Source organism: Ovis canadensis, chromosome 24, assembly GCF_042477335.2.
Source record: "Ovis canadensis isolate MfBH-ARS-UI-01 breed Bighorn chromosome 24, ARS-UI_OviCan_v2, whole genome shotgun sequence".
Lineage (NCBI taxonomy): Eukaryota > Metazoa > Chordata > Mammalia > Artiodactyla > Bovidae > Ovis > Ovis canadensis.
In genome coordinates, this window is record NC_091268.1 from 15746527 (window position 1) to 15771479 (window position 24953).

Below are 24953 nucleotides of genomic sequence, written 5' to 3' on the forward strand. Positions count from 1 at the left end.
GTGTGGACGCCTTCCTGGCTTGTGAGGAGCTCTGGCCCCTGTGTGGGCGTGTGTGGCGGTCGGGCACAGCTCCGTGGGTCCCAGCCTAGTTCTTGTGCCCAGGCTGCAGCAGCTGGACGAGGAGAACAGCGAGCTGAGGTCCTGCACGCCCTGCCTGAAGGCCAACATCGAGCGCCTGGAGGAGGTGAGCTGCCCGCCGGCTTCCTGTGCTCCTCCCGGGGTACCTGCAGGCCGCTGGGACCTGAGACAGGGTCTCCAAGGTGAGGGAGCCACCCGGTTGGTGGTGACATGAGGCCCCTGGGCTGAGGGAGCCAGGACAGGCGGGGCCTGGCCCTCCCTTTGCCAAAAGGTAAGAGGCCCTGCCTGACTTCTCAGGGTACTTGGGCCTAGAAAGTTACACTTAGATTAACCCCTGATTTGATCCAGGATGCTGTCCTTGAGGGGCTGACTTCAGCTGGGCCTCTGTGCGCCCTGAGGACACCTGGGAGCACTTGGGTTCAGCCCCTGCTCCTGTGTGGGTCCTACCTCCCCCCCCAGAAACAGGGAGCTGGGCCTGGGGGAGCTGTGAGGGACCGCAGCATACAGGCGTGTCCATGGCAACCTTTTTTTCTTACAGGAGAAGCAGAAGCTGCTGGATGAGATTGAGGAGCTGTCCGTGCGGCTCAGTGACGAGCAGGAGAACAGGCGGAAGCTGGGGGACCGGCTGAGCCACGAGAGGCACCAGTTCCAGAGGGACAAGGAGGCCACCCAGGAGGTGAGCAGGGGCCGCCCCCATGGGTGCTGAGACGGCCCAGAGGCCCTGTGGCCTGGCTGAGCCCACTCCCCCGCAGCTGATCGAGGACCTACGCAAGCAGCTGGAGCACCTGCAGCTCTTCAAGCTGGAGGCTGAGCAGCGGAGAGGCCGCAGCAGCAGCGCGGGTCTGCAGGAATACCACAGCCGCGCGCGGGAGAGCGAGCTGGAGCAGGAGGTCCGCAGGCTCAAGCAGGTGCGCTGGGGCCACGCCCGGCGGGAGGGCGTGTCCGGCGGGGGCGTGTCCGGCGGGAGGGCGTGTCCGGCGCACCCGGGAGTGACGCGCTGCGCCCCCTAGGACAACCGCAGCCTGAAGGAGCAGAACGACGAGCTCAACGGGCAGATCATCAACCTGAGCATTCAGGGCGCCAGGAGCCTCTTCTCCACGGCCTTCTCGGAGTCCCTGGCCGCGGAGATCAGCTCAGTCTCCCGAGACGAGGTAACGGCCCCGCCCCCGCGTGCCCCACGCGGCCGCAGGCGTCCGCAGTCCAGGTGCCAGGCACCAACCCTGCGCCCCCTCAACCCCCCCAGCTCATGGACGCCATCCAGAAGCAGGAGGAGATCAACTTCCGGCTGCAGGACTACATCGACAGGATCATCGTGGCCATCATGGAGACCAACCCGTCCATCCTGGAGGTCAAGTAGCCGCAGGAAGGCTCTACCCAGCTCGCGGGGTCTCCTTCGCCCAGCGGGAGGACACAGCTGAGCCGGGGTGGGGCCGGACGGAGGGGCTCCAGGACAGTCTCAGGCCGGGCGAGACCCTCAGACCTCCCGCGCTTCCCACCCGGTCGGGGAGGAAGGGAAATGGGTCCCCCAGGGGTGCTGCTCCCCGCTGCCACCAGGCACCCTGCCTGGTGCCGTCCAGGCCTGCACTGCCCCTGGACTGCACACAGGCCCCAAAACTCTGGCGCCAGACGTCGGGGGAGGATAGGCAGGCGAGGACAGTGCCATCGGGGTCCCGCCAGGCGCTGCTGTGCCCCCAGCTTTCCTGGGCTGTTTGAGCCGGCACCCAACTGGAAGGGGCCCCTTGGTCCAGTGTGAAGCCTGGCCGTGCCCCCAGCCGCACCCTGGCTGCGCTAACCCTAAGATGTGAGAGCCACCGGTGGGGGCCACTGACTCTGGGGGGCAGGCCCTCCTCCCCGTGCGGATGCCCACTGCCCCCAGGCGTCCGCACGTCTGGAGCCAGCTTCCTCCAGGAGTCAGAGGTCTTCAGGAGTCGTGGTTCCTCTGCCAGGCACGCTTTGTAGGAGGCCAGGCAGGGCTGGCCCCCAGGTCCACAGGACAGGGCCTTCCTGGCATCTTGGGGGCTCCGTCAAGGAGCAGCAGCATCACCCCCCGGGGCTGCAGGCCTGCCCCAGGGCCTGAATGTGGCCAGGAGCCTCCTGGAGGGGGTGGGGTGGGGGCCCTGCTGGTGCGAGCATGTGCGTGAGGGAGTGTGTGTGCGTGCGCGCGTGTGAGAGCATGTGTGTGGCCCTGTGTCCTTCCACCCTCTGCGTGGCCCACCTTCTACACTAAGGTTTAAGATGTTGCCTCGTATTGTACATTCTGGGGAAAGCCTTGGGTGTAAATCAGTGTAAACTTGGAGGAGAGATTTTTCTATCATGTAGAGTAGGTATTTTTTATAGATTGAAGGTTGATCAATTTTTTAATACTTCCAAGAGAGAAAACTATCTGTGTATACACATGAAATATATATATATGTACAATAATAAACACTGGAACTCTGCTCCCCGCCCTGCCATGCCCCGCCACACAGCCTGGGTCTGTTTCTGTGAACCTGAGCTGCCCCGAGCCTTTCTCGCAGGCGCTGGGCACTGACCTGCACGCTCACCCTGTTTTCACCCCAAGAAAGAGCTCCCTGCCACGCGGCAGCAGCCTGGAGACACGGGATGTGAGCGCCCAGGGGCCCCAACGCCAGTGAGAGGCAGTGCTGGGGGGCTGGCCAGAGGCTCCCCGCAGCGTCCTCTGAGCTGGGCAGCAAGAGGTCTGGTCCGGCCAGCCCCTCCCAGAGGCGGTGTACGGAATTGCCCCTCCAGACTGGGCCCCCAGGGGAGCCCAACCAGGGCACCTCCTGGGCCAGGGCGATACGGTGGGGCCTCAGGGCTGTGTTCACGGTAGGACATGGGCCTTGAGTGTGGCCTGGCTGCTGACATGGTGCCAAGGGCCAGCTGGGAAGGACCCATGGGCGTGTAATCATAGATAAAGAGGGCTCCAGGAGGGGCAGGCACACTGGACCCAAAGGAAGACACTGGGGAGGCACAGGCCCTATGAAACTGTGGGGGAAGGCTTGACAGGGGGGCAGGGCGGGAGGGCCCGGATGGTTCTAAGGGTGAGTGGCCAAGTCTGACTTGAAGGGGGGTGTCAGCCAGAAGTCCCCAACACTCGATTGCCTAGCTAGGTGTTTGCGACCCCCAGCACTAAGGTGCCTGTGTACCGGACACAGGTGGAGACAGGCCCTGCCTGACCACCCAGTGGGGCAGAGAAGGGCTTGAGTCAGGGCTGCTAACCACGTGGCTCCAGGTGACCGCAGGCAGGCCTGGCCTGCAGGAAACAGGGCCCCTGGCCTGGTCCGCAGCTAGGCTGGGGCACTGGAATCAGCTGCCAGGGCCTGGGCACTGTGGGGGGCAGTTTGAGGGTGTGGATGTGTCACAGTTCTGCCTGGAGCCTGCTCCCTGGCCAGGATTCCAGGGGGCCTGGAGAGGATCAGGCCCCCACGCTCCTGGTGCTGAGGGGTGGCTCCCCAGAGTCGAGAGGGCCTCACCGAGTTCAGTAGTGAGGCTGGGACTTGTACCTGCCCGCCCACCCCTGGCCCATGGTCACATGGCCGGGGCAGCCAGGGAGGGCAGCACTGCCGGGCCTTGGGCTGCAGACTTCACCCCTAGGCTCTGGGTGGAGCTGTGCAAGGAGGGGAGCTCAGCGCTCAAGGTGCCCAGCAGCCATAACGGGTAAGGGCCTTGTCCCCAGCCTGGCGGCACTGAGGGAGTCTGCTGGCCTGCGACGGTCAGTGCCTCTGCTTTGACACTGGGTTACGTCCTGTAGGGCCCATCTCTGCCTGGGAGGAGAAGCTGAGTGTGTGGGGAGGGCTCACTCTGTCAGGTAGGCCAGAGCCAGGCAGGGGTTCCTCCCTGAACCCCGCTGTCTCTTCCCCTCCTAAACGCAGGGGCCTGTCCACAGCCCTGCTGGTCCCAGCAGCCAACACTGAGGCCCCTACCCTGGCCTGCAGGGGTCCCAGCCCCCTCCACACAAGGTGGGCTGGGAGAGCATATGACGCGGCAGGGCCTGGCTGCTGCCCAGGACCAGCTTCCTGGCGAGCTCTTTACAGGACCGGCCCAGAAGGATGTGCACTGAGTGCAGAGAGGCTGCAGGGGACACAGGAGGCCGGAGGGCGTCTCTCCCTGGGGGACCCTCCACTCTCAACCCCAAAGCAGATCCTGTCACGCTGCTAGAGCTGTGGAGCCAAGGTCTCAGCCTGTTCATGACCAAACTGCACAGGGCAAGGCTCTACCCCTCCTGCACAGCCACCCTGGCCCCAGGCCCCTTGTGTCCCACACGCACTGCCCGGCTGTGGCCGAGGCCAGCTCAGGCCTGTCCGTGCTGAAGGGTGGCCGCTCTGCATTCCCAGCCCGGGGGCCCCAGTGCCTGTCGCTCCGTCTACTGGAGGTTCAGAGACCATGGGACGGAGGCCCCATAAGGGCATCTCACAAAACAGGTGGTTACAGGTCCTTACGTAAAACCCTGCCAGAGCACAGGTGTGTCCAGTCCTCAGCCTGCTGGCCTCAACTGCCACTTGCCTGTCACACCAGGGAGGGTCCCTGTGCCGCATCCCCGCAGACTCTACTCAAGAGCGTCCAGGTGTCCCCACTGCTGTGTCCTAAAGCTGAGAAGAGCATGGGGGAGATCTGCCCCCAGGGTCTCCCCTCCCCTCCAGGCGGCTATCTCCTGAAAGTCACCCTCTGCTTTGCAGTTCCTTCCCCAACAGGGACTAGAGTGAGCTGGCAGGAACCTGCCTCAACTTCAGCTGTTTTTCTTGTTAGGAGGCTACAGGGCTGTGGACATCAGCTCTGACCCAGTCACCCCAGGCAATGCACAGGGAAGGAAAGGGACTTGTGGTCACTGAGCCACCACTAGGAGTCAGCCCTTGACTCCGTCCTCAAGTGATTCTGCAGCCACCAGGCCTTGGTCAGAGGCCTATCACTGCCACCTTCGTGCAGGTGAGGAAGCTGGGGGCAGCCTGAGTCCCGGCGGGCTGTGTCTAAAGCCAGAGCACCTGGGGTGGGGACGCAGCTGTCCTGGCTGCAGCATCTGGAGAGATGGAGGTTTTCCAGGAGCCCTGAGCGCTGTCCCGGAAGGTCCTACTGACCGGACGCTAGCGCAAACATCACCTAACTCCCCGTGCAGAGCTCCTCTCCTTGTGGAGGCGGAACTGGACCACGCCCACTCTCCTTAAATCTGTCCTGGCCCAGGGAACCTCGCTCCCGTCTTCCCGCGTGGGCCGTGCCTTGTCCGGCTCCACACCCCCCCCCCGAAAACCAGGGTCCCCTTGCCTCACCGCGGCCTCCCCGTGCTTCGGGGGCGCCAGGTAAACCGCTGACACCAAAGCTCTTTCAGCCGGTCCTGCTGCCTCCAGAAACCCTAGGCGACGGAGGGCAGGAGGCCGGGGGCAGGGCCTACCCCCCAGTTCCGCGGCTGCTGGGTTGTCAGAGTGACCTCCCGCTGCCCGGCGGGCAGGGACAGAACGCGCCTGAGGGGGCGGTTTTGCTCGGAGGCCCCAGGTGTCACACTGGCTTCCTCCCTGCCGGGGCCCGAGCTGTGCGCTGTGCCTCCCTCGGTCCTCCGGCGGCCCAGGGGTGCTGGTTCTCCCGCTGGCCGAGGAGAACCCGGGTCTCGGACAAGCCATGCGCCCAGGTCACCCCCCGAGTGGTGCCGCCCTTGTCGGCCCAGGGAAACTGGAGCGTCGGACCGTGAAGCCTTTGCGGGTCCCGAGGAAGCAGAAAAGTTTGGAGGGACCCCGGAGGGAGCTGGCCCATCTACCGGCCCTGCGGTCCTCAGGGGCCACAGCCGGATCCGCAGCCACAGCCGGGCGCCTCCCCGCACGGAAACCGGAAGCGCCGCGACCAGGCCGCTGAAGGTCCCGCCCCTTCCTGTGGGCCGGGCATTCTGGGGGTTGTAGTCCTCGTTCCCTCCTCGGCGCCTCCTCCAGCACGGCTCGCCACCCGGCAGCGGGGTCCGCCACATCCCTCGGCGCCCGCTGGCAGGACTGCCGGGGACGTCGGAGGGCGCCAAATCGAGGCAGCTACAGGCCGCCGCCCGGAGTCAGCCTCCCGGCCTGCCCCGCGCGCCGTCCTGGACTCCGCCTCCCGGCCTGCCCCGCGCGCCGTCCTGGACTCCGCCTCCGGCCTGCCCCGCGCGCTGCACTGCCTTGTGGGAGCGGTAGTTCGGGCGCGCGATTCACAGTGCCGCGTGCGCCCCGGGCGCGCCGTAGCCACGGGGCCCCGGCCGGGCGCTACGCTACGGAGGCGGCGCAGGGCGCGGCGCGGGCCGGGTAGGGTCGGTGCGCTCTCCGGCTCCGCCACTCAGAGCTAGAGGTTGTCGGGGCCGCGCGCCGACGGCAGAGGGCCCGCCCGCCTTCCGAGAACAAGTTGTGGGCCGGCCGGCGCGGACGAGCGAGCCGGGCCTCGGGGACTGAGGAGGCGCCGCGGGCTTGCGGAGGTGAGTCCCGTCACCCGGGCCAGGCCGGGGCCGGGGGCGCGGCCTGGACCCCCAGGAGGCCACGGCAGAGGGGCGGCGCCTCCTGGGCACTGGCCGGTCGCGGCCGGGCTGGGGACGCTGCTGGAGAGGGGAGCCGCCAGGACCTCGGGCGCCGGGCAGCGGGGGACTAGCCCAGGGTTTGCAGACGCGGGAGGCGGCCTCAGTCCCTCCTGCCCTTGAGTGCCCTTACCTCCGGTCAGTGTCCCGGCCGCGGCGGCGTTAGGGGAAGTGTCCGGGCCGGCCCTGTGGAGTGGGGGAGCAAGCGCGTCCTGTCTGCCCGCTGGCCACCAACCACGCTTCCTTCTCCTGTTCCTTTCCTGTTGGCGCTGGAGCTAACCGAAAAGTTACCCATGGTGGCCCCCAGAGTGTCTGCCGGGCTGCCGGCCCGGCGGCCCACCCAGCTGCCCGCAGGAGGGGGACACTTCTGATCCTGGTCAGGGCAGCCTTGTGTGATCAAACGGCCTTGACGGGGCTGGCTCTCGGGCCCCCTTAACACGCAGGAGTTTGTGACCAGACTGCAGACAACAGGACCCCAGTAAAGTCCAGCCTGGGAGTTCGGGGTCTTGTGGCTGCGAGCCCTGCCGAACTGTGGGGGAGCTGGGACTCAGCTGGGTGCTTGGTTGTTCTGTGCTCTCCTGAGAGCCCCTCCTGTGGGGCCCCCTCCCTCTGCATGCGTCTGGGGGCAGTGTAAGCCCCTGTGGGAGGACCCCGCCCCCAGAGCTGGGCTCCAGGGGAGATGGGGTAAGTTGATCCTTCCACTTCTGAGTGCCTTTCTCAACCGTGGGGAGAAGAGTAGTGTTTCTGCGGCCCAGGTGCCTGGAGGAGGGCCCCAGATGGGCGGGGAGCCTGGGAGCCCCTGTTCTGCAGCCCTGCTGGTGGGTGCGGCCTGGCCTTGGTTCCAGGCACCTCTCACTTCCTCTTAGGTTGTCCTGCTCCTTGGAGGAGCGCTTCTCTTTTCTTCTGCGTCTGAAGCTCTCTAGTGCTGCTCCCTGTGAGCAACCAGGCTGGTGACCTCATGACCTCCTGAAAGCCAGGCTTAAACTCAGTGATTGCTAGACTTTAGAGAGGGAGCAGGTCTTTACCTTGTGTCTCTGCTCTAAGGACCCCTGCCCCAGACCAGGTGCTCTGAGAGCAGGAAACGGCTGGGTCCTCCAGCCCTTCTGGACGGGGTCACTTTGCTGAAACTCTTTGGTTTCAGGCTCTGCGTTAGACTCTCTGGACCCCTGTGTCAGACAGCGTCCTGCTGAGCCCTGCTTTACAGACAGGAGGCCCAGGCTGGGGGCAGCCGGGCTGTGGGGAAGGAGGAGTGGGCTGCGCATCCAGTCCTTCCAGCCCCTGGGTCCACCGCCCCTGATGCTTGTCTTTTATTTGGGAAGAAGGACTCTGCACCCTAGAGGTTCTCTAAAACCATGGATGTTTTCGTGGGCCTGAACGGGTTGCTGAAGAGCCTGCAGGGCTGGGTATGTACCAGCCCAAGCCCAGACTCGGCCCGGGTGCTCCCTGCCCCCGGGTCAGCCGCCCTTTTGCCTGCACTGACTCCAGCCCTCCCACCTGGCACCCGCGGGAGCATCCCAAAGCAGGGACATGGTGGCGTCTCTCTTGCCCAACCTCTTGTGCCACGTTCCCAGGCAGGACCACCCCCCCAGTACCTCCCCCCCAACCAAGAGTGCCCAGTAGGCCTGTGGCATCCCTTTGGTGTCCCCGGCTCCCTGTGCCCAGTGCTGCCCCAGCGGCACCGAGGCAGGTGGTCAGTGAGCATCCTGCGTCAGCTGCAGGCTGCTCTGGTGACCCAGCTCTCAACTCGGAGGGGCCTCTGGGGCCGCGGGGCCAGAATGGCACCTGCAGCCTCCTGGGGGTGAGGACCAGCTCGCCCATCTCCACCTTCCTGGATAAGGAGAAAGAGGGTGTGGGTGGAGTTTGGACTTGGACACCTGCCCAGGCACGCTTGTCACTCCGGGTCACCCTGTGAAGGGCTGTGCTGGTGCTGCCAGGACGGAGCTGGGGGCCATGGGGGAGCAGCAGGGACCTCCTGACGCCCCCAGGATGCACTGTCCCTCCAGTGAGGACTTGTCCGGGGCGCCAGCCTCCCTGCCCGTCCTGGTGGCACCATCTCCCTCCAGCAGCGGCTCCTCCCTGCTGTCTGCTTCCCCCTCCCTGGTGGCCAGACCCCGGGACGGGGCTGGACGGTGCTGCAAGACGTCAGAGGGAAAGCAGGCCGATAGCTGCTGTTGACGAGAGCCGCGGTGTCCGTGTCCCAAGGAGGCGCTCGTGGCTTCGCTCCCTCGGCCGCTGGCCGAGCCTGGAGCTGAGGCAGCGCTTGCTGCCGACCCCTCCACAGCCACCCTGGAGATGCTCCCCACGGCCCGTCTGCCACCCCTGGTTGAGCCGGAGGCTCCAGTGCCTTTATGTCTCTGAAGCAACTCTGCCCCCGCGAGGCCTGCAGTCACCAGCCACCCAGGCCGCGCTGCTCTGCGGCCACTTGGCCAACAGAAATGGGGAAGTGCCAGAGGTGAGCGCCCGTTGTCAGGCGGCTCTGAACTTGTGAACTGGAAAACGAAGTCGTGGTGGTGTTCCTGGCTCCCTGGTGGAAGTTTCCTTCTTGAGCCTCAACTGAGCGGGTACGACTAGAGACAGAGAACACGCTGGGACTCTGTGTCCCATCCTCCGGTCTCCGTGCCAGCGAGCCACCCCTCACTTGTGGGTGTCACTCTGGGGATCTGCCTCCACCTCTTCCTCCTGGGAAGCAGGGGCCTGGAAGCAGAGCCCTGCCGGCCACGTGACCCGCATGGGATGGGGGGCCCAGGATCCGGACCGCGGCTGGACACTGCTGGGCCGAGGTGCGGAGACAGCAGCCTCCTGAAGCACGTTCAGGGGAGGGTCTGCGGCCGGACCGTTTCCTCCCGGGCCGGGTAGTGGAATGCTGGTTTCTGTTTTGTTCCTGAAGCTGGTTTTCAGGGGACATTGTTGGTGACTCTCAGCAGAATCTCCACAGCCCCCTCCTTAAGGTCCTGGCCCGGCCAGTGGGGGTGTCTGGGCCTCACAGTGCACCTGGGAAGGACAGGAGGCATGTGCCCCGTGGACAGGTGGTACCAGGACCTGGGTCCCGGGCAGTCTTGCTAACTGCTTGCCGAGAGCCCTGACCCTTGCCCCCCAGGCACCTTCCCCTGGTGGCCCCAGCCATGGGCAGAGCCAGGCTGTGGGAGGCCTTGTCCCCTGTGGCCCTGGCTGGCCTAGATGGTGGTGGCCTTGGACCAGGCAGCAAGGAGCAGCCGAGGCAGGCCCCAGACTGCACAGTGTGAGGCCCTGACGCCTGATGGCTTGTGGCCTGGAGCCTGGGCTTGGCCTGGGAGGCGAGGCTCTGGGGCGGGTCTTCCAGGCAGGGCCCTCCCCGCTGGATAGGTCTGGACTTTGGCCCTGGAGCAGCAGCCCAGCCTGTAGGCCAATCGCCAGGACCCAGAGTCCATCGGCCAGGGGTGCCAACCTGTCTCCCTGCTGCAGGACTCCGCGTGTCGGGTGACATGAGTCTGTCCCCTTGTCCTGCCTTTTCCACGTGTCTGTCGGGAGTGAGAAGTGATCCCTGCGGCTCGCAGCGCGCTCCCACCAGGCAGCCCTCCTGTCGGTGGACGTGGGGAGCGTTGGCTTTGCAGCCACTGGGAACCCCCACCCACCCCCACCCCCAGTTGGCTCTGGTCAAGCTGAGGGGAAACCTGAGTGGTGGGTGACTTTCAGGGGCACTGGGCCGTCAGCAGCCTGTCCGGCCCTGGTCTGGGTCCCTTGGAGGAACAGGTCCAGCGGGCGTGTTGCTGCCCGGCTCTCTGGCCTGACTGCAGCCCTGAGGGCAGGGCCCAGGCCCTCCCCGCTGCAGAGCCGCTGCGCTGCTGGGCCCTGGGTGCCTACTGGGAGGGGGTCGTGGGTGATGGACCTGGGCTGAGGCAGAGCTGCTGGTCACTTGCTTGACCAGAAAGCGAAGGGGACACCCACGGCGGCCCAGAGGCAGCCCAGGTGTCTTCCCTTGCCTGACTGGGACTCACCTCATCTGAAAGGAGACGCCCCCCTGCCCTGCCCCTGCCCAGCCTCCCACCTCAGGGCAGGAGCACCTGGGCCCACGCCTCCAGAGAGCAGGCAGCCTCCTGGGCCCCTTCCTGCTCACCGTCTCCAGGTCAGGGAGGCTGTCCTCCGTAAGGGCCATGGTGGTGACTGTGGACGGTGCCCAGGGCTCCCCAGCCCTACCGGGTGCCCCTCTTCCAGCCCATTTTCTCTGGTTGAACATCTCCTCGATTGTCTCTTTCAGGGTGAGACCTATTGAAGGCCAGCAACCGTGGCACAGCCGCCTTGCCCCAGGGGCGCCGAGGGGGCCATGATAGGGGGCACCGTGGGGCGGGGGGACCCCGCAGTGGGCCTGCTGCGGCGCCCCTGCCGCGTGCGCTGGGACCCTCCGGGCACCGTAGTCACGTGTCTCTTCTCTTTCTGTCTCTGTCATTTCTGTTGTGCTCCTCGGACCAGCCCGGCTCGCGAGGCCACCCTCCTCCATGCTCCGCCTCGCCCGCCGCCGCCGGCGCCCTGTGACCAGGCCCGGTGCTCAGCGTGGCTGCCACGGGGGCCATGGGGAGCTCTGCCTCCTCGCTGGCCGCGGAGACCGAGTCGGACCACGGCTTCCCCCGGGGCCCGCCCTGCTCGGGGCCCCCGGCAGCGGCTGGCTGGGGTAGGAGCAGCCCCGGGGGGCCTGCGTGGGGCGGCAGCCTGGGCACCCGGCAGCACCCGCCCCCGCGGCCCCGGGCCCGAAGGTAAGCAGGTGGAGCAGGGGCGCCCCGGGCCTGAGGGCGGGGCTGCCGTTAGGTGCCCTTGCTCGGCTGGCGCCTCCCAGACAAGCGGGCCCTGTCCCTTAGGGCCCTCTGGAGACTTCTCTTCACCCCAGAGACCCGGGCGACTCGGGCTGCTCACTGGGCAGAGCACACCCGGGACCCCCGCCCCCTGGAGCTGGGCTGAGGGTCTCAGAACCACAGATGGTGGGGCCAGGACCACCGCTGCCTCAGGCCGGGGGCTTGCTTGTCCGCTGGCGCTGGAGAGGCTGCTGGAACTGCTTGCTGGGGGCGGGGCCGGGGGCACGGCACGCACCGAGAATGCTGCTTGCTTCCCGTGGAATCTGTGGCCCTGCCGTGGCCCGACGTGTGTCGCCCTGTGATGTGGCTGCCTGCAGGGGGCAGGGGGCAGGGGGCCATGGGTCCCGCTGACGAGCCTCCCTCCACGTGCCCGTGTCCTCCAGCTGCAGCTGGACTCGGTCCCAGCCGCTCAGGCTACCACGGCGAGCTCCACCTCCAGGTGCCGAGGTGAGGGGTGGGCAGCCCAGCCACGCTGCCCACCGCTGAGGCCTGGTGGGTTGGGCTCGCACATGCCCCCACACACAGACGCTCCAGCTTCTCCATGTCCTGCAGCCTGACTGGAGGGTGAGGGGCTCAGCAGACACTCAGAGTCCACCGCCCTTGGGCCAGAGGGGGCACTTGGCCTTGGCACCCTGGCCTACCTCGGGTGCAGACACCGCCCTCCGCCGGCGGCCCTCGGCAGGCACTTTCCTCGGACACAGCTCACTTGTGCAGGACAGTGCCTGGTGTCTGTGGGGCCCTGAGCGTGTCCTGGGCTCACCATCTAGCCGGCCAGCCTGTGCGTGGAGCAGGACCTGGGTCCTGTCAGGCTTCTGGGGGTCGCCGAGTGACCCCAGGGAACATAGTCATGGAGGCCCGCGGTCCAGAGGGACGGCTGCGGAGCAGAGGGCCTCGGCTCCCTGCGCTGAGTCAGTGCTCACCAGCCGTCAGGGGCTCTACTCACACGGTGGGAGTCTCGCGGCGTGTGGCCCGTGTCCGCTTCGCACTGAGCGTCATGTTCTCGGGCGTCCACGTGGTAGCGAGGGTCAGGACTTCGCCCCTTTTCGGCTGAGCGATGCTCCGCCGTGTGGCGTAGGCCTGCCGGTTACTGGCGGACACTCCCTGGCGGCTCTGCCGCTGTGGGCGTGCGTGGAGAGGATCTGCACGGACGCGTGTTGCCCCTTCTCTCGTGTAGGTGCACAGGATCAGGCTGCCGGCATTCACCGTAGGTTTACGTCTAACTGTCTCAGGAGCTGCCAGGCTGTTCTCCACGGTGGCCGCCCCGTTTCCCAGACCCCCAGCCATGCAGGGAGGGCTCTGGTTTCTCCACACCCTCCCCGCCTGCCCCGCCTGCGTGCAGGCGCTGGCTGTGCTGCTCTGACCGGCGCCTCCCCAGGGTCCGGCGCGCCCCTTCGTGCCTTCTCCGTGCACACGCGTCGTTTCATTTCCGTGTATTTACGTCCTTAGGGTAAGTTGCTGGGGAGGGGCAATTGCTAGGCCTCGGAGGGGTACGGGCCCCGAGGTGGGTGGCAGAGAGGTCGCCTGTCCAGCCTGTACCCTCTCATTCTCTGGCCCAGCACCTCCAGCAGTTAACTGTGCCACCTGGAGTGAGTCAGGAGGAAGAGCTGGCAGTGACCTTGAGGAATCCACAGGCACCTGACTAGACACAGGAGGAGCAGGCAGGGGGCTGGTGCAGCAGAGGCAGGCCAACCCTCCCCACGCCTCCACTGGACACGCGCGTGTGGGTGGCCCGGCAAGGCCATCCCTGCCCTGAGGGGCGCCCCCTCCACTGAAGAGCCTGCAGGTCTGGGCTTGGTCCCACCGCTAGGCGGACCAGGAGCTGCAAGGCTCAGAGGACCTGGGCTTGGTGTGGGCGTCGGCTGCAGGCCGCCCCTGGGGACACAGGCCTAGGGAACGGCGCAAGACTAGCTGAGGGTGGCCTCAGAGGGAGGTGCCCACGTGCTCCCTGGGACCAGCTAGGGGTCGGGGTCAGGTAGGCATCCTGCCGGGCCGTGCAGCCTCAGGTCTGCTGGCCTGACCAGCGGGGTCCTTGAGAGGGGACCCCACTTACTCTGCTTAGCTTTCCGGGGAGCCGAAGGCCACCTCCCAGCTGCTTGCAGCCCCCATGTCCCAGGAGCGCCCGCCCCCGCCTCGCTCTGGCCTGGGGCTGAGGCTGTAGCCCAGAGAGCTGAGGTGCGCTGTCCACCCCACCTGCTCGCCTTTGCATCCTGAGGGTGAGCGCCCAGCCTCCGAGTGCACCCGGTGCTTGGGAGCGTCTGAAGGCTCTGGCGCATTAGGGTGCTGGGGCGGCGAAGGCCCAGGCTCCTCCAGACATCCTGCTGCTGCCCCCTGAGCCGCTTCGTCCTTGCCCACCCCGTGACACCAAGACGCGACATGGGCCGTGTGGGTCCCCGAGGGAGGCAGCCCGGACTGCCTCCCACCCTCCCGGGACGCCAGCCAAGGACCCCAGTGTGGCCTCATGCTCATCTGGGCCCGGGCCCAACCAGCTGTTGGGCTGTGAGGGGTGTAGGGTTGGGCTTCCTGCCCTCCTGCATGTGCTCAGCACTCCTAGGCCACCAGGGGCCTGGAGCTGCGGGCAGGCTTGAGTCTTTGCCCAAGTTTCCCACAGGGCACGGGGCGGCTGTCTGAACCTGGGCCCGGGCGGCAGCGTGTGTGCGGCTTGTCTGTGTGGCCGCGTGTGCCTGTGCCTTGCCTGTGGGCCTTCCTCAGCGGGGAGCAGCAGGGGCATCTCTTAGGCTTTGGTGACGCAGAAGCCCAAGCTGACCCAGCCAGGGCTTGCCTATCACTCTGGTGCTGCGGCGGCTGCGGACGGCCCTGAGGCTCAGCCCCACACCGGGGAGGTGGCAGGGGCCTGTGTGGGGCCCAGGAACCATCACGCTGCTTGGGGGAGGGTTTCTGTTTGTTTTGAAGAGGGAAGTTTTCTTTCTTCCGGGAGCGTCTGGCGTAAACGCAGCATGAGAAGCACGAGCTCTGCACTTTGCTGTAAAGAACAGTTGCTGTTTCTGCCAAGCAGATCAGCTATTGTCAGGGCAGGAGAGCGTGGATGCCCACGGATGCCCCCCACGTGGGCTGGCCTCGAGAGGCGGGTGAGGGGCCAGCCCCGCTCCCAACCCTGCTCAGCCCGCGGGAGCCGCCGGCTCCTCCTGCCGGAGTCTGCACATCCTGAGCCTCCCCGTGGGTGGAGAACACCGCGTGTCAGGGCCCAGTGCTGGTGTGTGTCCGTGCTTCGCTCCTGGCTGCTGACCGGTGCTCCTCGTCTTATTTATCCGTTTACTCATTGATGGACACTTGGCTTGATCCCACCAGTTGGCTGCTGTGGGCAAATCTGCCGTGAGCACGTGTGGATGTGTGCTGGTGGAGAGCACGTATGTGCCTGGGGTGGGGTTGCTGGGCCCTAACTGTGGTCTTTGCGTAGCTTCTGGGGAGCCATCGAGCGGTTGCCCACAGCAGCTGTGCCCTTCCGCGCTCCCCCAGTGATGGGGGAGACCGGGTCACTCCAGCTCCAGGTCCTGGCACCTGCCCTGCCGGGTGGGCTGGTGCAGTTTGCATTTCCCTGACTGACCCGCTAAGCAGGTTTCCACGGGCTTCTCTGTATCTCTGGGGAAAGTCGCCTCAAATCCTTTGCCCATTTTTAAAACCAGGTTTTTGTCATGTGGTTGTAAGGATGATTCATACGTTCTGGGTGCTAGACCCTGGTCAAACGCACGGTTTGCAAACGTTGTCTCCCATAGGATATCTTCTTACTCTGTGGTGTCCTTTGACTCGTGGGAGATGTTAGTTTTGATGTTCTTTTGTTTCCTCCTTCATTTGCCTGCACAGTCGTGAAAATTTACCCACGTTTTTTGCTTCTAAGAGTTGCGTAGTTTTCGTTCCCACGCTGAGGTCATTGATCCATTTTGAGTTAAGCTCTGAATGTGGTGTGAGGTACGGGCCTGACTCCTTCTTCAGCATTTAGATCCCATTTTTATAGCGCATTGGTTGAAAACACCATCCGTTCCCCGCTGCACACTCTTGACGTCTTGTCAGAAACTCCTGACCCTGCCTTCCCTTGCAGCCACACGCACTCGCCCGGGCCCATGGCCGCAGTCGGGGAGTGGGCCTGCGCGCGCTGCACCTTCCTGAACCCGGCCGGCCAGCGCCAGTGCTCTATCTGCGAGGCCCCGCGGCACAAGCCTGACCTGGACCGGATCCTGCGGCTCAGCGTGGAAGAGCAGAAGTGGCCATGCTCCCGTTGCACATTCCGCAACCTTCTGGGCAGGGGGGCCTGCGAGGTGTGCGGCTTCACCCCCGAGCCTGGCCCGGGGGCCCCCCCACTGCCCATCATCAACGGGGTGCCCCCAGAGCCCCCGGGCAGCTGCCGGGACGAGGCGGGGACCCTGCGGACGGCGGGGCCGGTGGCCGTGGAGCCGGCGGGTGGACGGCCGGCGGAGGCAGAGGGGCAGGAGCGGGGCGCGGCCGCGCCTGGGAGCGGCTGGGCCTGCCAACGCTGCACACTGCACAACACGCCTGTGGCCAGCTCCTGCTCAGCCTGCGGGGGGCCCCGGAAACTCTCGCTGCCCAGGATCCCTCCCGAGGCACTTGTGGTCCCGGAAGTCGTGGCTCCTGCAGGCTTCCCCGGTGTGTCGGCCCCGGCCCAGCCTGGGGAAGGCGCCGAGGCCAACCCTCCTTCTGCCGTGGACCAGGAGCCCCCCCGGGGGCCACCCTTCAGCCCATTCTCGCTTACCCTCCAGAACAACCCCGTGCCTCGCAGCCGCCGCGAGGTACCCCCCCAGCTGCAGCCACCGGTGCCTGAGGCCGCCCAGCCCTCGCCCTCTGCTGGCTCCAAGGGGCCCCCCCAGGGCCTGGGGCGGCCCACGGCCGGGGCCTCCCGCCTGGCGGAGCTGCTGTCAGGCAAGCGGCTGAGCTTCCTGGAGGAGGAGGAGGCTGAGGGGGGCCCCACGCTGCGCCCCCCAGGGCCCGCCAGCCCTGCACACTGCGAGGCCAGCAGCAGCACGACAGGCAGCGATGTCATCGACCTGGGCGGCGACAGCGTGCGTTACACGCCAGCCAGCCCCTCCAGCCCCGACTTCACCACCTGGTCGTGCGCCAGGTGCACGCTCAGGAACCCCACGGCGACCCCCCGGTGCACAGCGTGCGGCTGCTCCAAGCTTCACGGCTTCCAGGAGCATGGCGACGCCACCGCCCGCTGCCCCGACTGCAGTGCGGACCAGCCTGGGCCCTGCCCAGCCCACAAGGCCAACCGCCCCCTCCCTGCGGCGCCGTCTGAGCGCCCAGGCCAGTGGGCCTGCCCCGCCTGCACCCTGCTCAACGCGCCTCGGGCCAAGCACTGTGCCACCTGCCACACCCCCCAGCTCATGGCGGCCCAGCGCCGGGGCGTAGCGCCCCTGCGGCGCAGGGAGAGTGTGCTCGTGGAGAAGCGGCGGCAGACAGACGAGGGCGAGGCCAAGGCCCTGTGGGAGGACATCGTGGCCTTTTGCCGGGAGGTGCGGGCCCGCGGCGGTCCCTTCTCCCCCCGAGCCTCAGCTTTGGTGACCCCCATGTGACCGCTCACCTGAGATCCTCAGGCCCTTTTTCTTCTGTGTCCGTGAGGGTCCTGACCCCTCACCCCCAGCGTGAGTGCCGTCAGCAGCAGTGGCCTCACAGGAAGATGGGGACAGACAGGCAGGCTGGGTGCCACCCCCAGTTGCAGAGCCCCAGCTGAGACAGGTGCCCCGTGTGCTCTCTGCCCTTGGCCTGCAGGAGGCTAAGCCCAGGGCATCACCCCCAGGGGCCTGGGGGGCTTCTGTCCCCCTGGGATGCTGCCCTCTGTCGCTGCCGGCAGTCCGTCCAGAGCTGGGTCCCTGCCACCCTGCCCCTGTCAGGCCCCCCATGTCTCTTCCTAGGGACTTTGGTGCCCCACACCCACACCTGCAGCCTCCAGGCTGGGCCCCGCACTGTCCCCTGGGGCACACATACCTCCCACTGGCCCGTCGCCAGCCTGCTCTGCCCTGGCTGGCTACAGTCCACCACGCCTGCACAGGGTGGCGTGGGCCTCACGAGGCTCAGCCGTGCCATCTGCAGGCTGCGAGCTGCATGCCTCCCCCATTCCTCTCGGGCTCAGGTAGCTGGGTACTCTCTTGGGGTGGGATGGGGTTTGGCCTGCCCTGAGTTGTGGCCGTGGTCTCTGCAGAACAGCGTGAACTTTGTGGACGACAGCTTCCCCCCTGGGCCCGCGTCTGTGGGCTTCCCCGCGGGCGACAGTGTCCAGCAGCGCGTGCGACAGTGGCTGCGGCCGCATGAGATCAACTGCTCTGTGTTCAGGGACCACGGCACCTCCTGGTCCGTGTTCCACACGCTCCGGCCCTCGGACATCCTGCAGGGTCTCCTGGGGAACTGCTGGTGGGTGTGGGTCTCCCACCCGGCGTGGGGGAGCGGGCGGGCGGGCGGGCTGAGCTCCCCCTGAACCCTGGCCTCATGCAGGTTCTTGAGTGCGCTGGCAGTGCTGGCCGAGCGGCCGGACCTGGTTGAGCGGGTGATGGTCACACGCAGCCTGTGTGCAGAGGGTGCCTACCAGGTGCGGCTGTGCAAGGACGGCACGTGGACGACGGTGCTGGTGGACGACATGCTGCCCTGTGACGAGGCCGGCTTCCTGCTCTTCTCCCAGGTGGGCGGGGGTGCGGGCGGGCGGGCGGCAGGCGCGAGGAGGCAGCGGCCTCACGACTCCAGCCCCCCTGCAGGCTCAGCGCAAGCAGCTGTGGGTGGCCCTCATTGAGAAGGCGCTGGCCAAGCTGCACGGCTCCTACTTCGCGCTCCAGGCCGGGCGCGCCATAGAGGGCCTGGCCACGCTCACCGGTGCCCCCTGCGAGAGCCTGGCCTTGCAGGTCAGCTCCACGAACCCCCGCGAGGAACCGGTGGACACTGACCTCATCTGGGCCAAAATGCTGAGTTCTAAAGAGGCTGGGTAAGAGGGACAGCCACGCTGGGGCCCTGGAGCAGCGGGAGTGGTCAGGCCAGCGCCCTGATCTGCACCCATGTTTCGCAAGATATTTCCGGCATGGGCTGACCACGGCTGGGAGGCTCAGCTCCCCATGCTGTGCCAGCCACCCCACCTGCTTGGAATGGGGTGAGGGCAGGCAGGGTGCTGTCCGTCAGCTTGTACCTAGAAGGCCCTGTCCTGATAGGGCCTGTGATGACCATCAGCACCCTTGGGGGTCCATGTGGAGTGAGCTCCCTGATGGCACCTGGCAGTAGCAGCCCCCGGGGTGGACGGGTTGGGGGAGTGGGAGCTTCTGAGCTCCAGCATGCACTGGCCAGTGTCTGGGGAGGGTCCAGGACCCTTGCCCTCAGCTGTGGTGGGCAATGGCACAGCTCTGCTCCTTGGGGAGCAGCATCTCTGAACTGGCAGGGTCCCCAGCCTTGCCAGACCTCCAAGGGACCCAGGCCTACCCGCCCCGCTGAGCTTGGCCCACCATTTCCTGAGCCCTGGTGTTCTATGTGGGTCTCCTACAGGCAGGGAGACCCCCACTTGGAGCTGCACCTCCCCGAGGCAGGCCAGGACAGCAGGTGTCCCCCAGAGAGGGAGCCCACCGCAATACCAAGGGGCCCTGGTCAGCCGGTTGCTCTAACTGCACAGGTTCCTCATGGGCGCCTCCTGTGGTGGGGGCAACATGAAGGTGGACGATGCTGCCTATGAGAGTCTAGGCCTGCGTCCCCGCCACGCCTATTCCATCTTGGATGTCCGGGATGTCCAGGGCTCCAGGTAAGGGTGGGCGTGGTGGGGCATGGCCATGGGCAGGGCGGGGCCAACAGACCCAGGGTTGGGACAGACCCAACCCTGTGGTCTGTCCGAAGGCTCTTGCGCCTACGGAACCCATGGGGCCGCTTCTCCTGGAACGGCAGCTGGTCAGACGAGTGGCCACACTGGCCGGGGCACCTGCGGAATGAGCTCATGCCGCATGGCAGCAGCGAGGGTGTCTTCTGGATGGAGTACAGCGACTTCGTCAGGTACCACACACCACTCACCCTGACACATACAGCATCTTTCCCAGGAGCTCTGCCTGTCTACTGCCTGGTGGGGTTGCTTCTGCTGGGGCTCTGCCCGTTGGTCAGCCTTAGGGCCTGGCGCCCCCTGGCGGTGTCCACAGACAACAGCCAAGACTGGGGTTTCTGAACACGGATTCCAAGAGTTGCCAGCTGGGCGAGAGCCTGCTGCGGTCACCCCGCCCAGGGACTCATGCTGTGCGGGCAGCTGGGTGGAGGCCGCTCAGCCGGCTACCCTCTCGCTGCCCAGGTACTTCGACTCCGTGGATATCTGCAAGGTGCACTCGGACTGGCAGGAGGCCCGGGTGCAAGGCAGCTTCCCCAGCTCGGCCAGCGGGCCGGTGGGCGTGACGGCCCTCACGGTGCTGGAGCGCGCATCCCTGGAGTTTGCCCTCTTCCAGGAGGGCAGTAGGTGGGCCGAGCGGACTGGGGGCGGGATGGCAGGGTGGTGTGGGTCTAGGGGCGGGGCCTGGCCACTCGCGACTTTTCCGTTCGCCCAGGCGCTCGGACTCAGTGGACAGTCACCTCCTGGACCTGTGTGTCCTGGTGTTCCGGGCCTCCTTCGGCAGCGGCGGCCGCCTGAGCCTGGGCCGCCTGCTAGCCCACAGCAAACGCGCTGTGAAGAAGTTCGTCAACTGTGACGTGATGCTGGAGCCTGGCGAGTACGCCGTGGTGTGCTGTGCCTTCAACCACTGGGGCCCTGTGCCCGGCCCACCAGCCCTGCAGGGTAGGTGACTATGGCCTGTCGGCCCCAGGCCCCGCCCACACGGCCCCGGGCCCCGCCCACGCCATCCCTATCTGCGCAGCCCCGCCCGCACGCTCCCTCTCTCTCTCCCTCGGTGCTCCTTGCAGCCTCCAGCCCCTCAGCGGGGGCCCCACGCAGCACCCCGGAGGCGCCTGGCCACGTGCTGGCCGTGTACAGCTCGAGGCTCGTCATGGTGGAGCCCGTGGAGGCCCAGCCGACCACGCTGGCCGACGCCATCATCTTGCTCACGGAGAGCAGGGGCGAACGGCACGAGGTGGGTGGGCGGGCGTGGTCCTGGGGAGGCGGCAGGAGGCGGCTGCGCACAGCCCGCCCACCCACACCTGCACCGCCTGCGCCCAGGGCCGCGAGGGCATGACGTGCTACTACCTGACGCACGGCTGGGCGGGGCTCATTGTGGTTGTGGAGAATCGGCACCCCAAGTCTTACCTGCACGTGCAGTGCGACTGCTCCGACAGCTTCAACGTGGTGTCAACACGCGGCAGCCTGCGCACCCAGGACAGCGTGCCGCCCCTGCACAGGTGCGCCCCGCCCCGCCCCGCCCCCGGCGGCCGCTGGCCCCGCAGGCCCTCACCGGCCCCCTCCCCCAGGCAGGTCCTGGTGATCCTGTCTCAACTGGAAGGAAATGCCGGCTTCTCCATTACCCACCGCCTGGCGCACCGCAAGGCAGCGCAGGCCTTCCTCAGCGACTGGACGGCCTCCAAGGGCAGCCACAGCCCGCCACTCACGCCCGAGGTCGCTGGCCTGCACGGGCCCCGGCCGCTGTGACCTCCCTGCCCCCACCCGCCTGCCCCCACACGCACTTTATGAGGGAGACCCCAACACAGGACGCTTGAACCACAATCTCAGGACCCCCACCCAGGGAGCTCCAGCTGCAGGCACAGCTCCCCTGGCCCTCCCCCCACCCCTCCCTCCTGCCCAGGGCCTCCCAGTCACCCAGCAGATTACCTCGAACCCACCTCCAGCTCTAGGGAGCCATGTGCCAGCCTCTCTGATCAGGCCACCTTGAGGTCTGGCTCTAACCTCCAGAGTCAGGGTGAGGCTGCCCCTTATCCATGGGCCTGGGTCTCCTGCCCTGGTCAGGCAGCAGTGTGCTCCAAATCCGGGCAGGTCAGAGGCCAGGACCCTAGAATGAGAGCAGGGACCACCCTTGTTGTAGGGGTCAGAGGTCAGGACTTCAGGGTGAGAGCAGGGACCATTTCCATTTTGTGATCAGAGGCCAGGACCCTGAGGTGAGCAGGGACCACCCCCTTGCTGGGTCAGGCCAGGACCCCAGGGTGAAAGTAGGGACCACCTCTATTTTAGGGGGTCAAAGCCAGGGCCCAAGGATGAGAGCAGGGACCACCCCAGTTTGGGGAGGTCAGAGGTCAAGACCCCAGGGTGAGAGTAGGGACACCCCTTTGTGGCCAGAGGTTGAGAGCCTTCCCTCAGTTTGCCCCCATATCCCACCTATCCGCCCCCCCTCCACCACCGCAAGCCCTCATGTGGCCAGCAGGGGTCCCTGGAGCCCCAGCAGGGTCCGAGGAAGGTGCCTGGAACTGTGGGGTGAGCCAGAGTGGGGAGGGGCACTATGCAATTCCTGGCGCGCAGCCAGGGTCGAAGCCATGCCCTGGGCTGGGGCTGGGGCTGGGGCTGGGGCGGTGGCGGCGGCCAGGTGGGCCTGGGCCCAGCCCTGTGCTTGGCACCACCTGACCTGCAGGAGACGCAGAGTCCCAGAGTCCCTGGGCTGTGTCCAGGCACATGCAGGGTGGGCCCCAGCCCCGCACTCTTCCCCCTGAGCCAGCGTTCTCCCTGCACTGCTCAGCCCTGAGCTCTGTGTCTGCCTGGGGACGACTAAGGCCGCTTCCTGGGTGCCCAGCCTCGCTGCCCAGCAGCCCCTGGCAGCGAGCAGCCCTGCCCACGGTCCCTCGCTTTCTGTGGGGCTTGCCGGGTTGGGGGGAGCAGATTCACTCCTGGAGAAGCACTAGACCCCCGGCCCCCTTTGTACTCCTCCTGTTCCTCTGAGTGGGGGGCTCGCACCTGGAGGAGCACCGGAAGCACTAGACCCCCCACCCCCGCCCCCTTTGTACTCCTCCTCGTACTCTGAGCTGTGAGTATTTTTAACCCTGTACATACGGCAGCTCTTCTGACACAGAGACTATTTTATCAACGTCAGCGCCATCCCTGTAGGATGACCCCATGGGTGTTTCCAGACTCAGGCTCCGACGGACCAAATAAAGATGTCTTGTTTTGTAAGTTCGTTCTCATCCATCTGTGAGAGGGGCCCCTGGGCTCCTCTCCAGGACAGAGCTGTGCCCACTTAGGGACAGCCTCTCTGGGATGCCTGGGCGGGTATACAGGCTGCCTCCCAGGGAGCCTTCAGGGGCACCCTGCCACCCGCTGCCTGCACCCCAGGAAGGACGGGGCATCCAGCTGGGGCAGACACTCAGGCCTAACCCTGTGGTGGTTTGCAGACTGGCACTCACGAAGCCTCAGAAGGGCTGTGCCCGTGCTGGGCTTTTCCTAGAGAGACAGCTGTGTTCCAGGTGCCTGTCTGGATCTGTCGGTCCCGGGCGGAGCAGAGGGTGAGCGGGGCTGGGAGACGGCCACCCTGTGCCCAGTCCCTGCCAGGCTGGGCGGCGTGCAGCCTCCAGTCCCAGCCCAGGCTCCGTGTAGGGCCAGGGAGGCCGGCCTCCCAGTGAGAAGGGGGTTGGGGTGCCGAGGCCGTGCAGGGTGTAAGAGGCCTGTCTTGGGCCAGCCTATCGAATGTGAAAGCAATTAAAGCCACCAGCAGTGTTCGCTCCAGGCGGGCCTCGGGCGGCGGGGAGCTGCCACAACGCATCTCCGCTCAGTGCCTGGAGACGCCCCCCCACCCCACCCCCCCGCTCTATCCGCGGCTGCGCGGCCATGCCGGACCTTGTCCTCCGGGGGCCGGGCTCCGTCACCCCAGGGCGTCCCGGGGAACCTGGGCCCACATCACTGCAGCCCTGAGACGCTCAGGACATGCAAGCTGATGGGCCCGGGGGCTGCCTGCCTCCCTGTCAGCTGGCCTGGAGACCCCGGCCTGTGCCCGCTCCCGTTGGACACCTTCCCCGGCAGGGAGGGCTGAGGGAATTGGGGGTCAGGGCCCCATGGCTGCTGTTCCCGGCAGGTGCTGCAGGTGCTGAGGTGGGGCCTGGCGGCACCTGGACCTAAGCTGGTGCGGGCAGTGGGCGAGGCACAGCCTCTTGACGCGCCCGCGGGGGCGCCTGTCTGGGCTGCGTCCCCCCGTGTCCCCCGTCTTCGCCGGCTGGAGCCCCTCCCGGCCCTCACCCAGGCTGCTTGGGCTGCCCACCCGTTGGCTGCGGTGGCCTTCCCGAGGCAGGCGGTGGGGTGTTCTCACTTGTGAGGCAGCCCTGTCAGAAGCACTTAGTGTACAAATTAGCTGTGGCCTCCCGCCTCCTCCGCGCTCTGGGCTCCGCAGACTCCCTCCTGCCCACAACAGCCACGGCTAGCTGGCTCCTCCGTGGCCCCCGACCTTGACCTGGACAGGGGTGACCGCGAGGGGCGGGCGTCCGGCCAGCCAGCAGGGACTCCTGCTCTCAGCTCGGCACCGAGCCTGCCCTAAGGGCCAGGGCCGGCGTGCAGAGCCGTGGGAGGATGGACCCCGAGCCACACACAGACTGCAGCCCCCACCGCCCCGCCTGCCGGCCGGCCTGCCACTCAGGCAGGGAAAATCGCCTGTGACAGGCCCAGGAAGGCAGGGCCCCGGGGGCCGCGCAGGACACGCACAGCTCCTCTTCCAACATATGGTTGCTGTCGGCCCCGGGCGCTGCTCGGCCAGCGCTCCAGAGCTCTGCGGCCTGAGCTGCGCCCCCACCCGCCTGGCTGGCTGCTCCCTTGGATCCGCCTGGCCCCTGCCCCACTGGTATACGTCCCCCGACGGGGAGCTCACTCCCGCAGCAGCCCCTCCAGCGAGCGGCCAGGAGCCTCTGGTTCCAGGGCCTCCAGCGCTCATGGAGAACTGGTCCCACCCCACCCCAGGGGTCCCCTGAGCGAGCTTTGGGGGAGGGACGGGGGGGTTGCTTCCAGAGGATGGCGTTGATTGGGGGAGGGCTGCAGTGAGCAGGTTTGGGGCCAGAGGCCTTCTGGGGTCCCAGTGCTGGGATCCTCCCAGCTGCACACCCTCTCCCTCAGCGTGGGCCCACTCTGCCCCATGTCCTGGGCTGGCTGGGTAGCCCCACAATGCCCTCCCTGGAGCATGCACCCCACGGGCGCGCCCCCGCCCCCCCCAGGTCTGTGGCAGCCCCCACCAGTGTCCCAGTGTCACCCGGTCCTGTCAGTGCAGCTTTGCTGCCCCCTCACAGGCCTGCAGTGAACCTGCTGTGGCTCCCCAGTGCCCTCAGGGCCCCAGGTGTGACCTTGCCCCTGGGAACCATGCCATGAGTCCCTGAGGCCACCTCAAGTGTGCAGGAGGGAGGTGCCAAGGATGACTTGGGCTCTGCCCTTGGTGGAGCTCTTGGACGCGTGGGGGGCTGCCACGTGTCATCAGCAAGAGGGTGACCATGAGCCATGGCCATTGTCCCCTTGGCGCTGACCCCTCCTGGGGCTCAGACCCTGCTCACGGGCTGTGCCACTGTCCCCCTTCCCACGGGGCGAGCAGAGGCTGCCTGACCCCAACACCAGTCCTCGTGAGGGCTGCGCATGGATGCTGAGGGGAGGAGACAGGCCTGCCTCGGGCACCACACCGCTGTCGCCCTGCCTTCCCTGGAGCCACTGTCCGTCCTGCCCCCGT

At 66.8% G+C, this 24953-nt stretch overlaps 2 protein-coding genes across 11 annotated transcripts in view; both read left to right on the forward strand.

Annotated features, from left to right (window-relative positions):
• RAB11FIP3 (RAB11 family interacting protein 3) overlaps positions 1–2541 on the forward strand; it is a 59638-nt gene extending 57097 nt beyond the window's left edge. For all 5 annotated transcript variants that reach the window (XM_069571077.1, XM_069571081.1, XM_069571079.1 and 2 more), the window contains 5 exons: positions 103–184; positions 617–754; positions 831–986; positions 1089–1229; positions 1322–2541. In XM_069571077.1, coding sequence (XP_069427178.1) covers positions 103–184; positions 617–754; positions 831–986; positions 1089–1229; positions 1322–1435 — 631 coding nt within the window. In that variant the 3' untranslated portion in view covers positions 1436–2541. The remainder of the gene's footprint in view (positions 1–102; positions 185–616; positions 755–830; positions 987–1088; positions 1230–1321) is intronic.
• A 3694-nt stretch (positions 2542–6235) lies between these two features.
• CAPN15 (calpain 15) lies at positions 6236–22435 on the forward strand. Of its 6 annotated transcripts, none has more exons than XM_069571070.1 (13): positions 6236–6499; positions 11042–11322; positions 15473–16901; positions 17588–17796; positions 17878–18061; positions 18135–18358; positions 19031–19156; positions 19249–19401; positions 19688–19849; positions 19938–20164; positions 20290–20456; positions 20543–20721; positions 20791–22435. In XM_069571070.1, exons 2-13 carry the CDS (start codon positions 11141–11143, stop codon positions 20966–20968), a joined length of 3420 nt encoding a protein of 1139 aa, XP_069427171.1. In that variant the 5' UTR covers positions 6236–6499; positions 11042–11140; the 3' UTR covers positions 20969–22435. The 6 variants fall into 6 exon arrangements, with proteins under 6 accessions (XP_069427171.1, XP_069427173.1, XP_069427175.1 ...); XM_069571072.1 differs by having other exon boundaries at positions 20795–22435; XM_069571074.1 differs by lacking the exon at positions 11042–11322.
• The last annotated feature ends 2518 nt before the right edge of the window (positions 22436–24953 follow it).

Excerpts from the sequence above, each read along its gene's own strand:
- CAPN15 (XM_069571070.1), top strand. The coding sequence starts at position 11,141 with ATGGGGAGCTCTGCCTCCTCGCTGGCCGCGGAGACCGAGTCGGACCAC. Across the intron at positions 19,850-19,937 it reads CTCTTCCAGGAGGGCAGTAG|GCGCTCGGACTCAGTGGACA; the intron begins GTGGGCCGAGCG and ends CCGTTCGCCCAG. Across the intron at positions 20,722-20,790 it reads AGCGTGCCGCCCCTGCACAG|GCAGGTCCTGGTGATCCTGT; the intron begins GTGCGCCCCGCC and ends CCCCTCCCCCAG.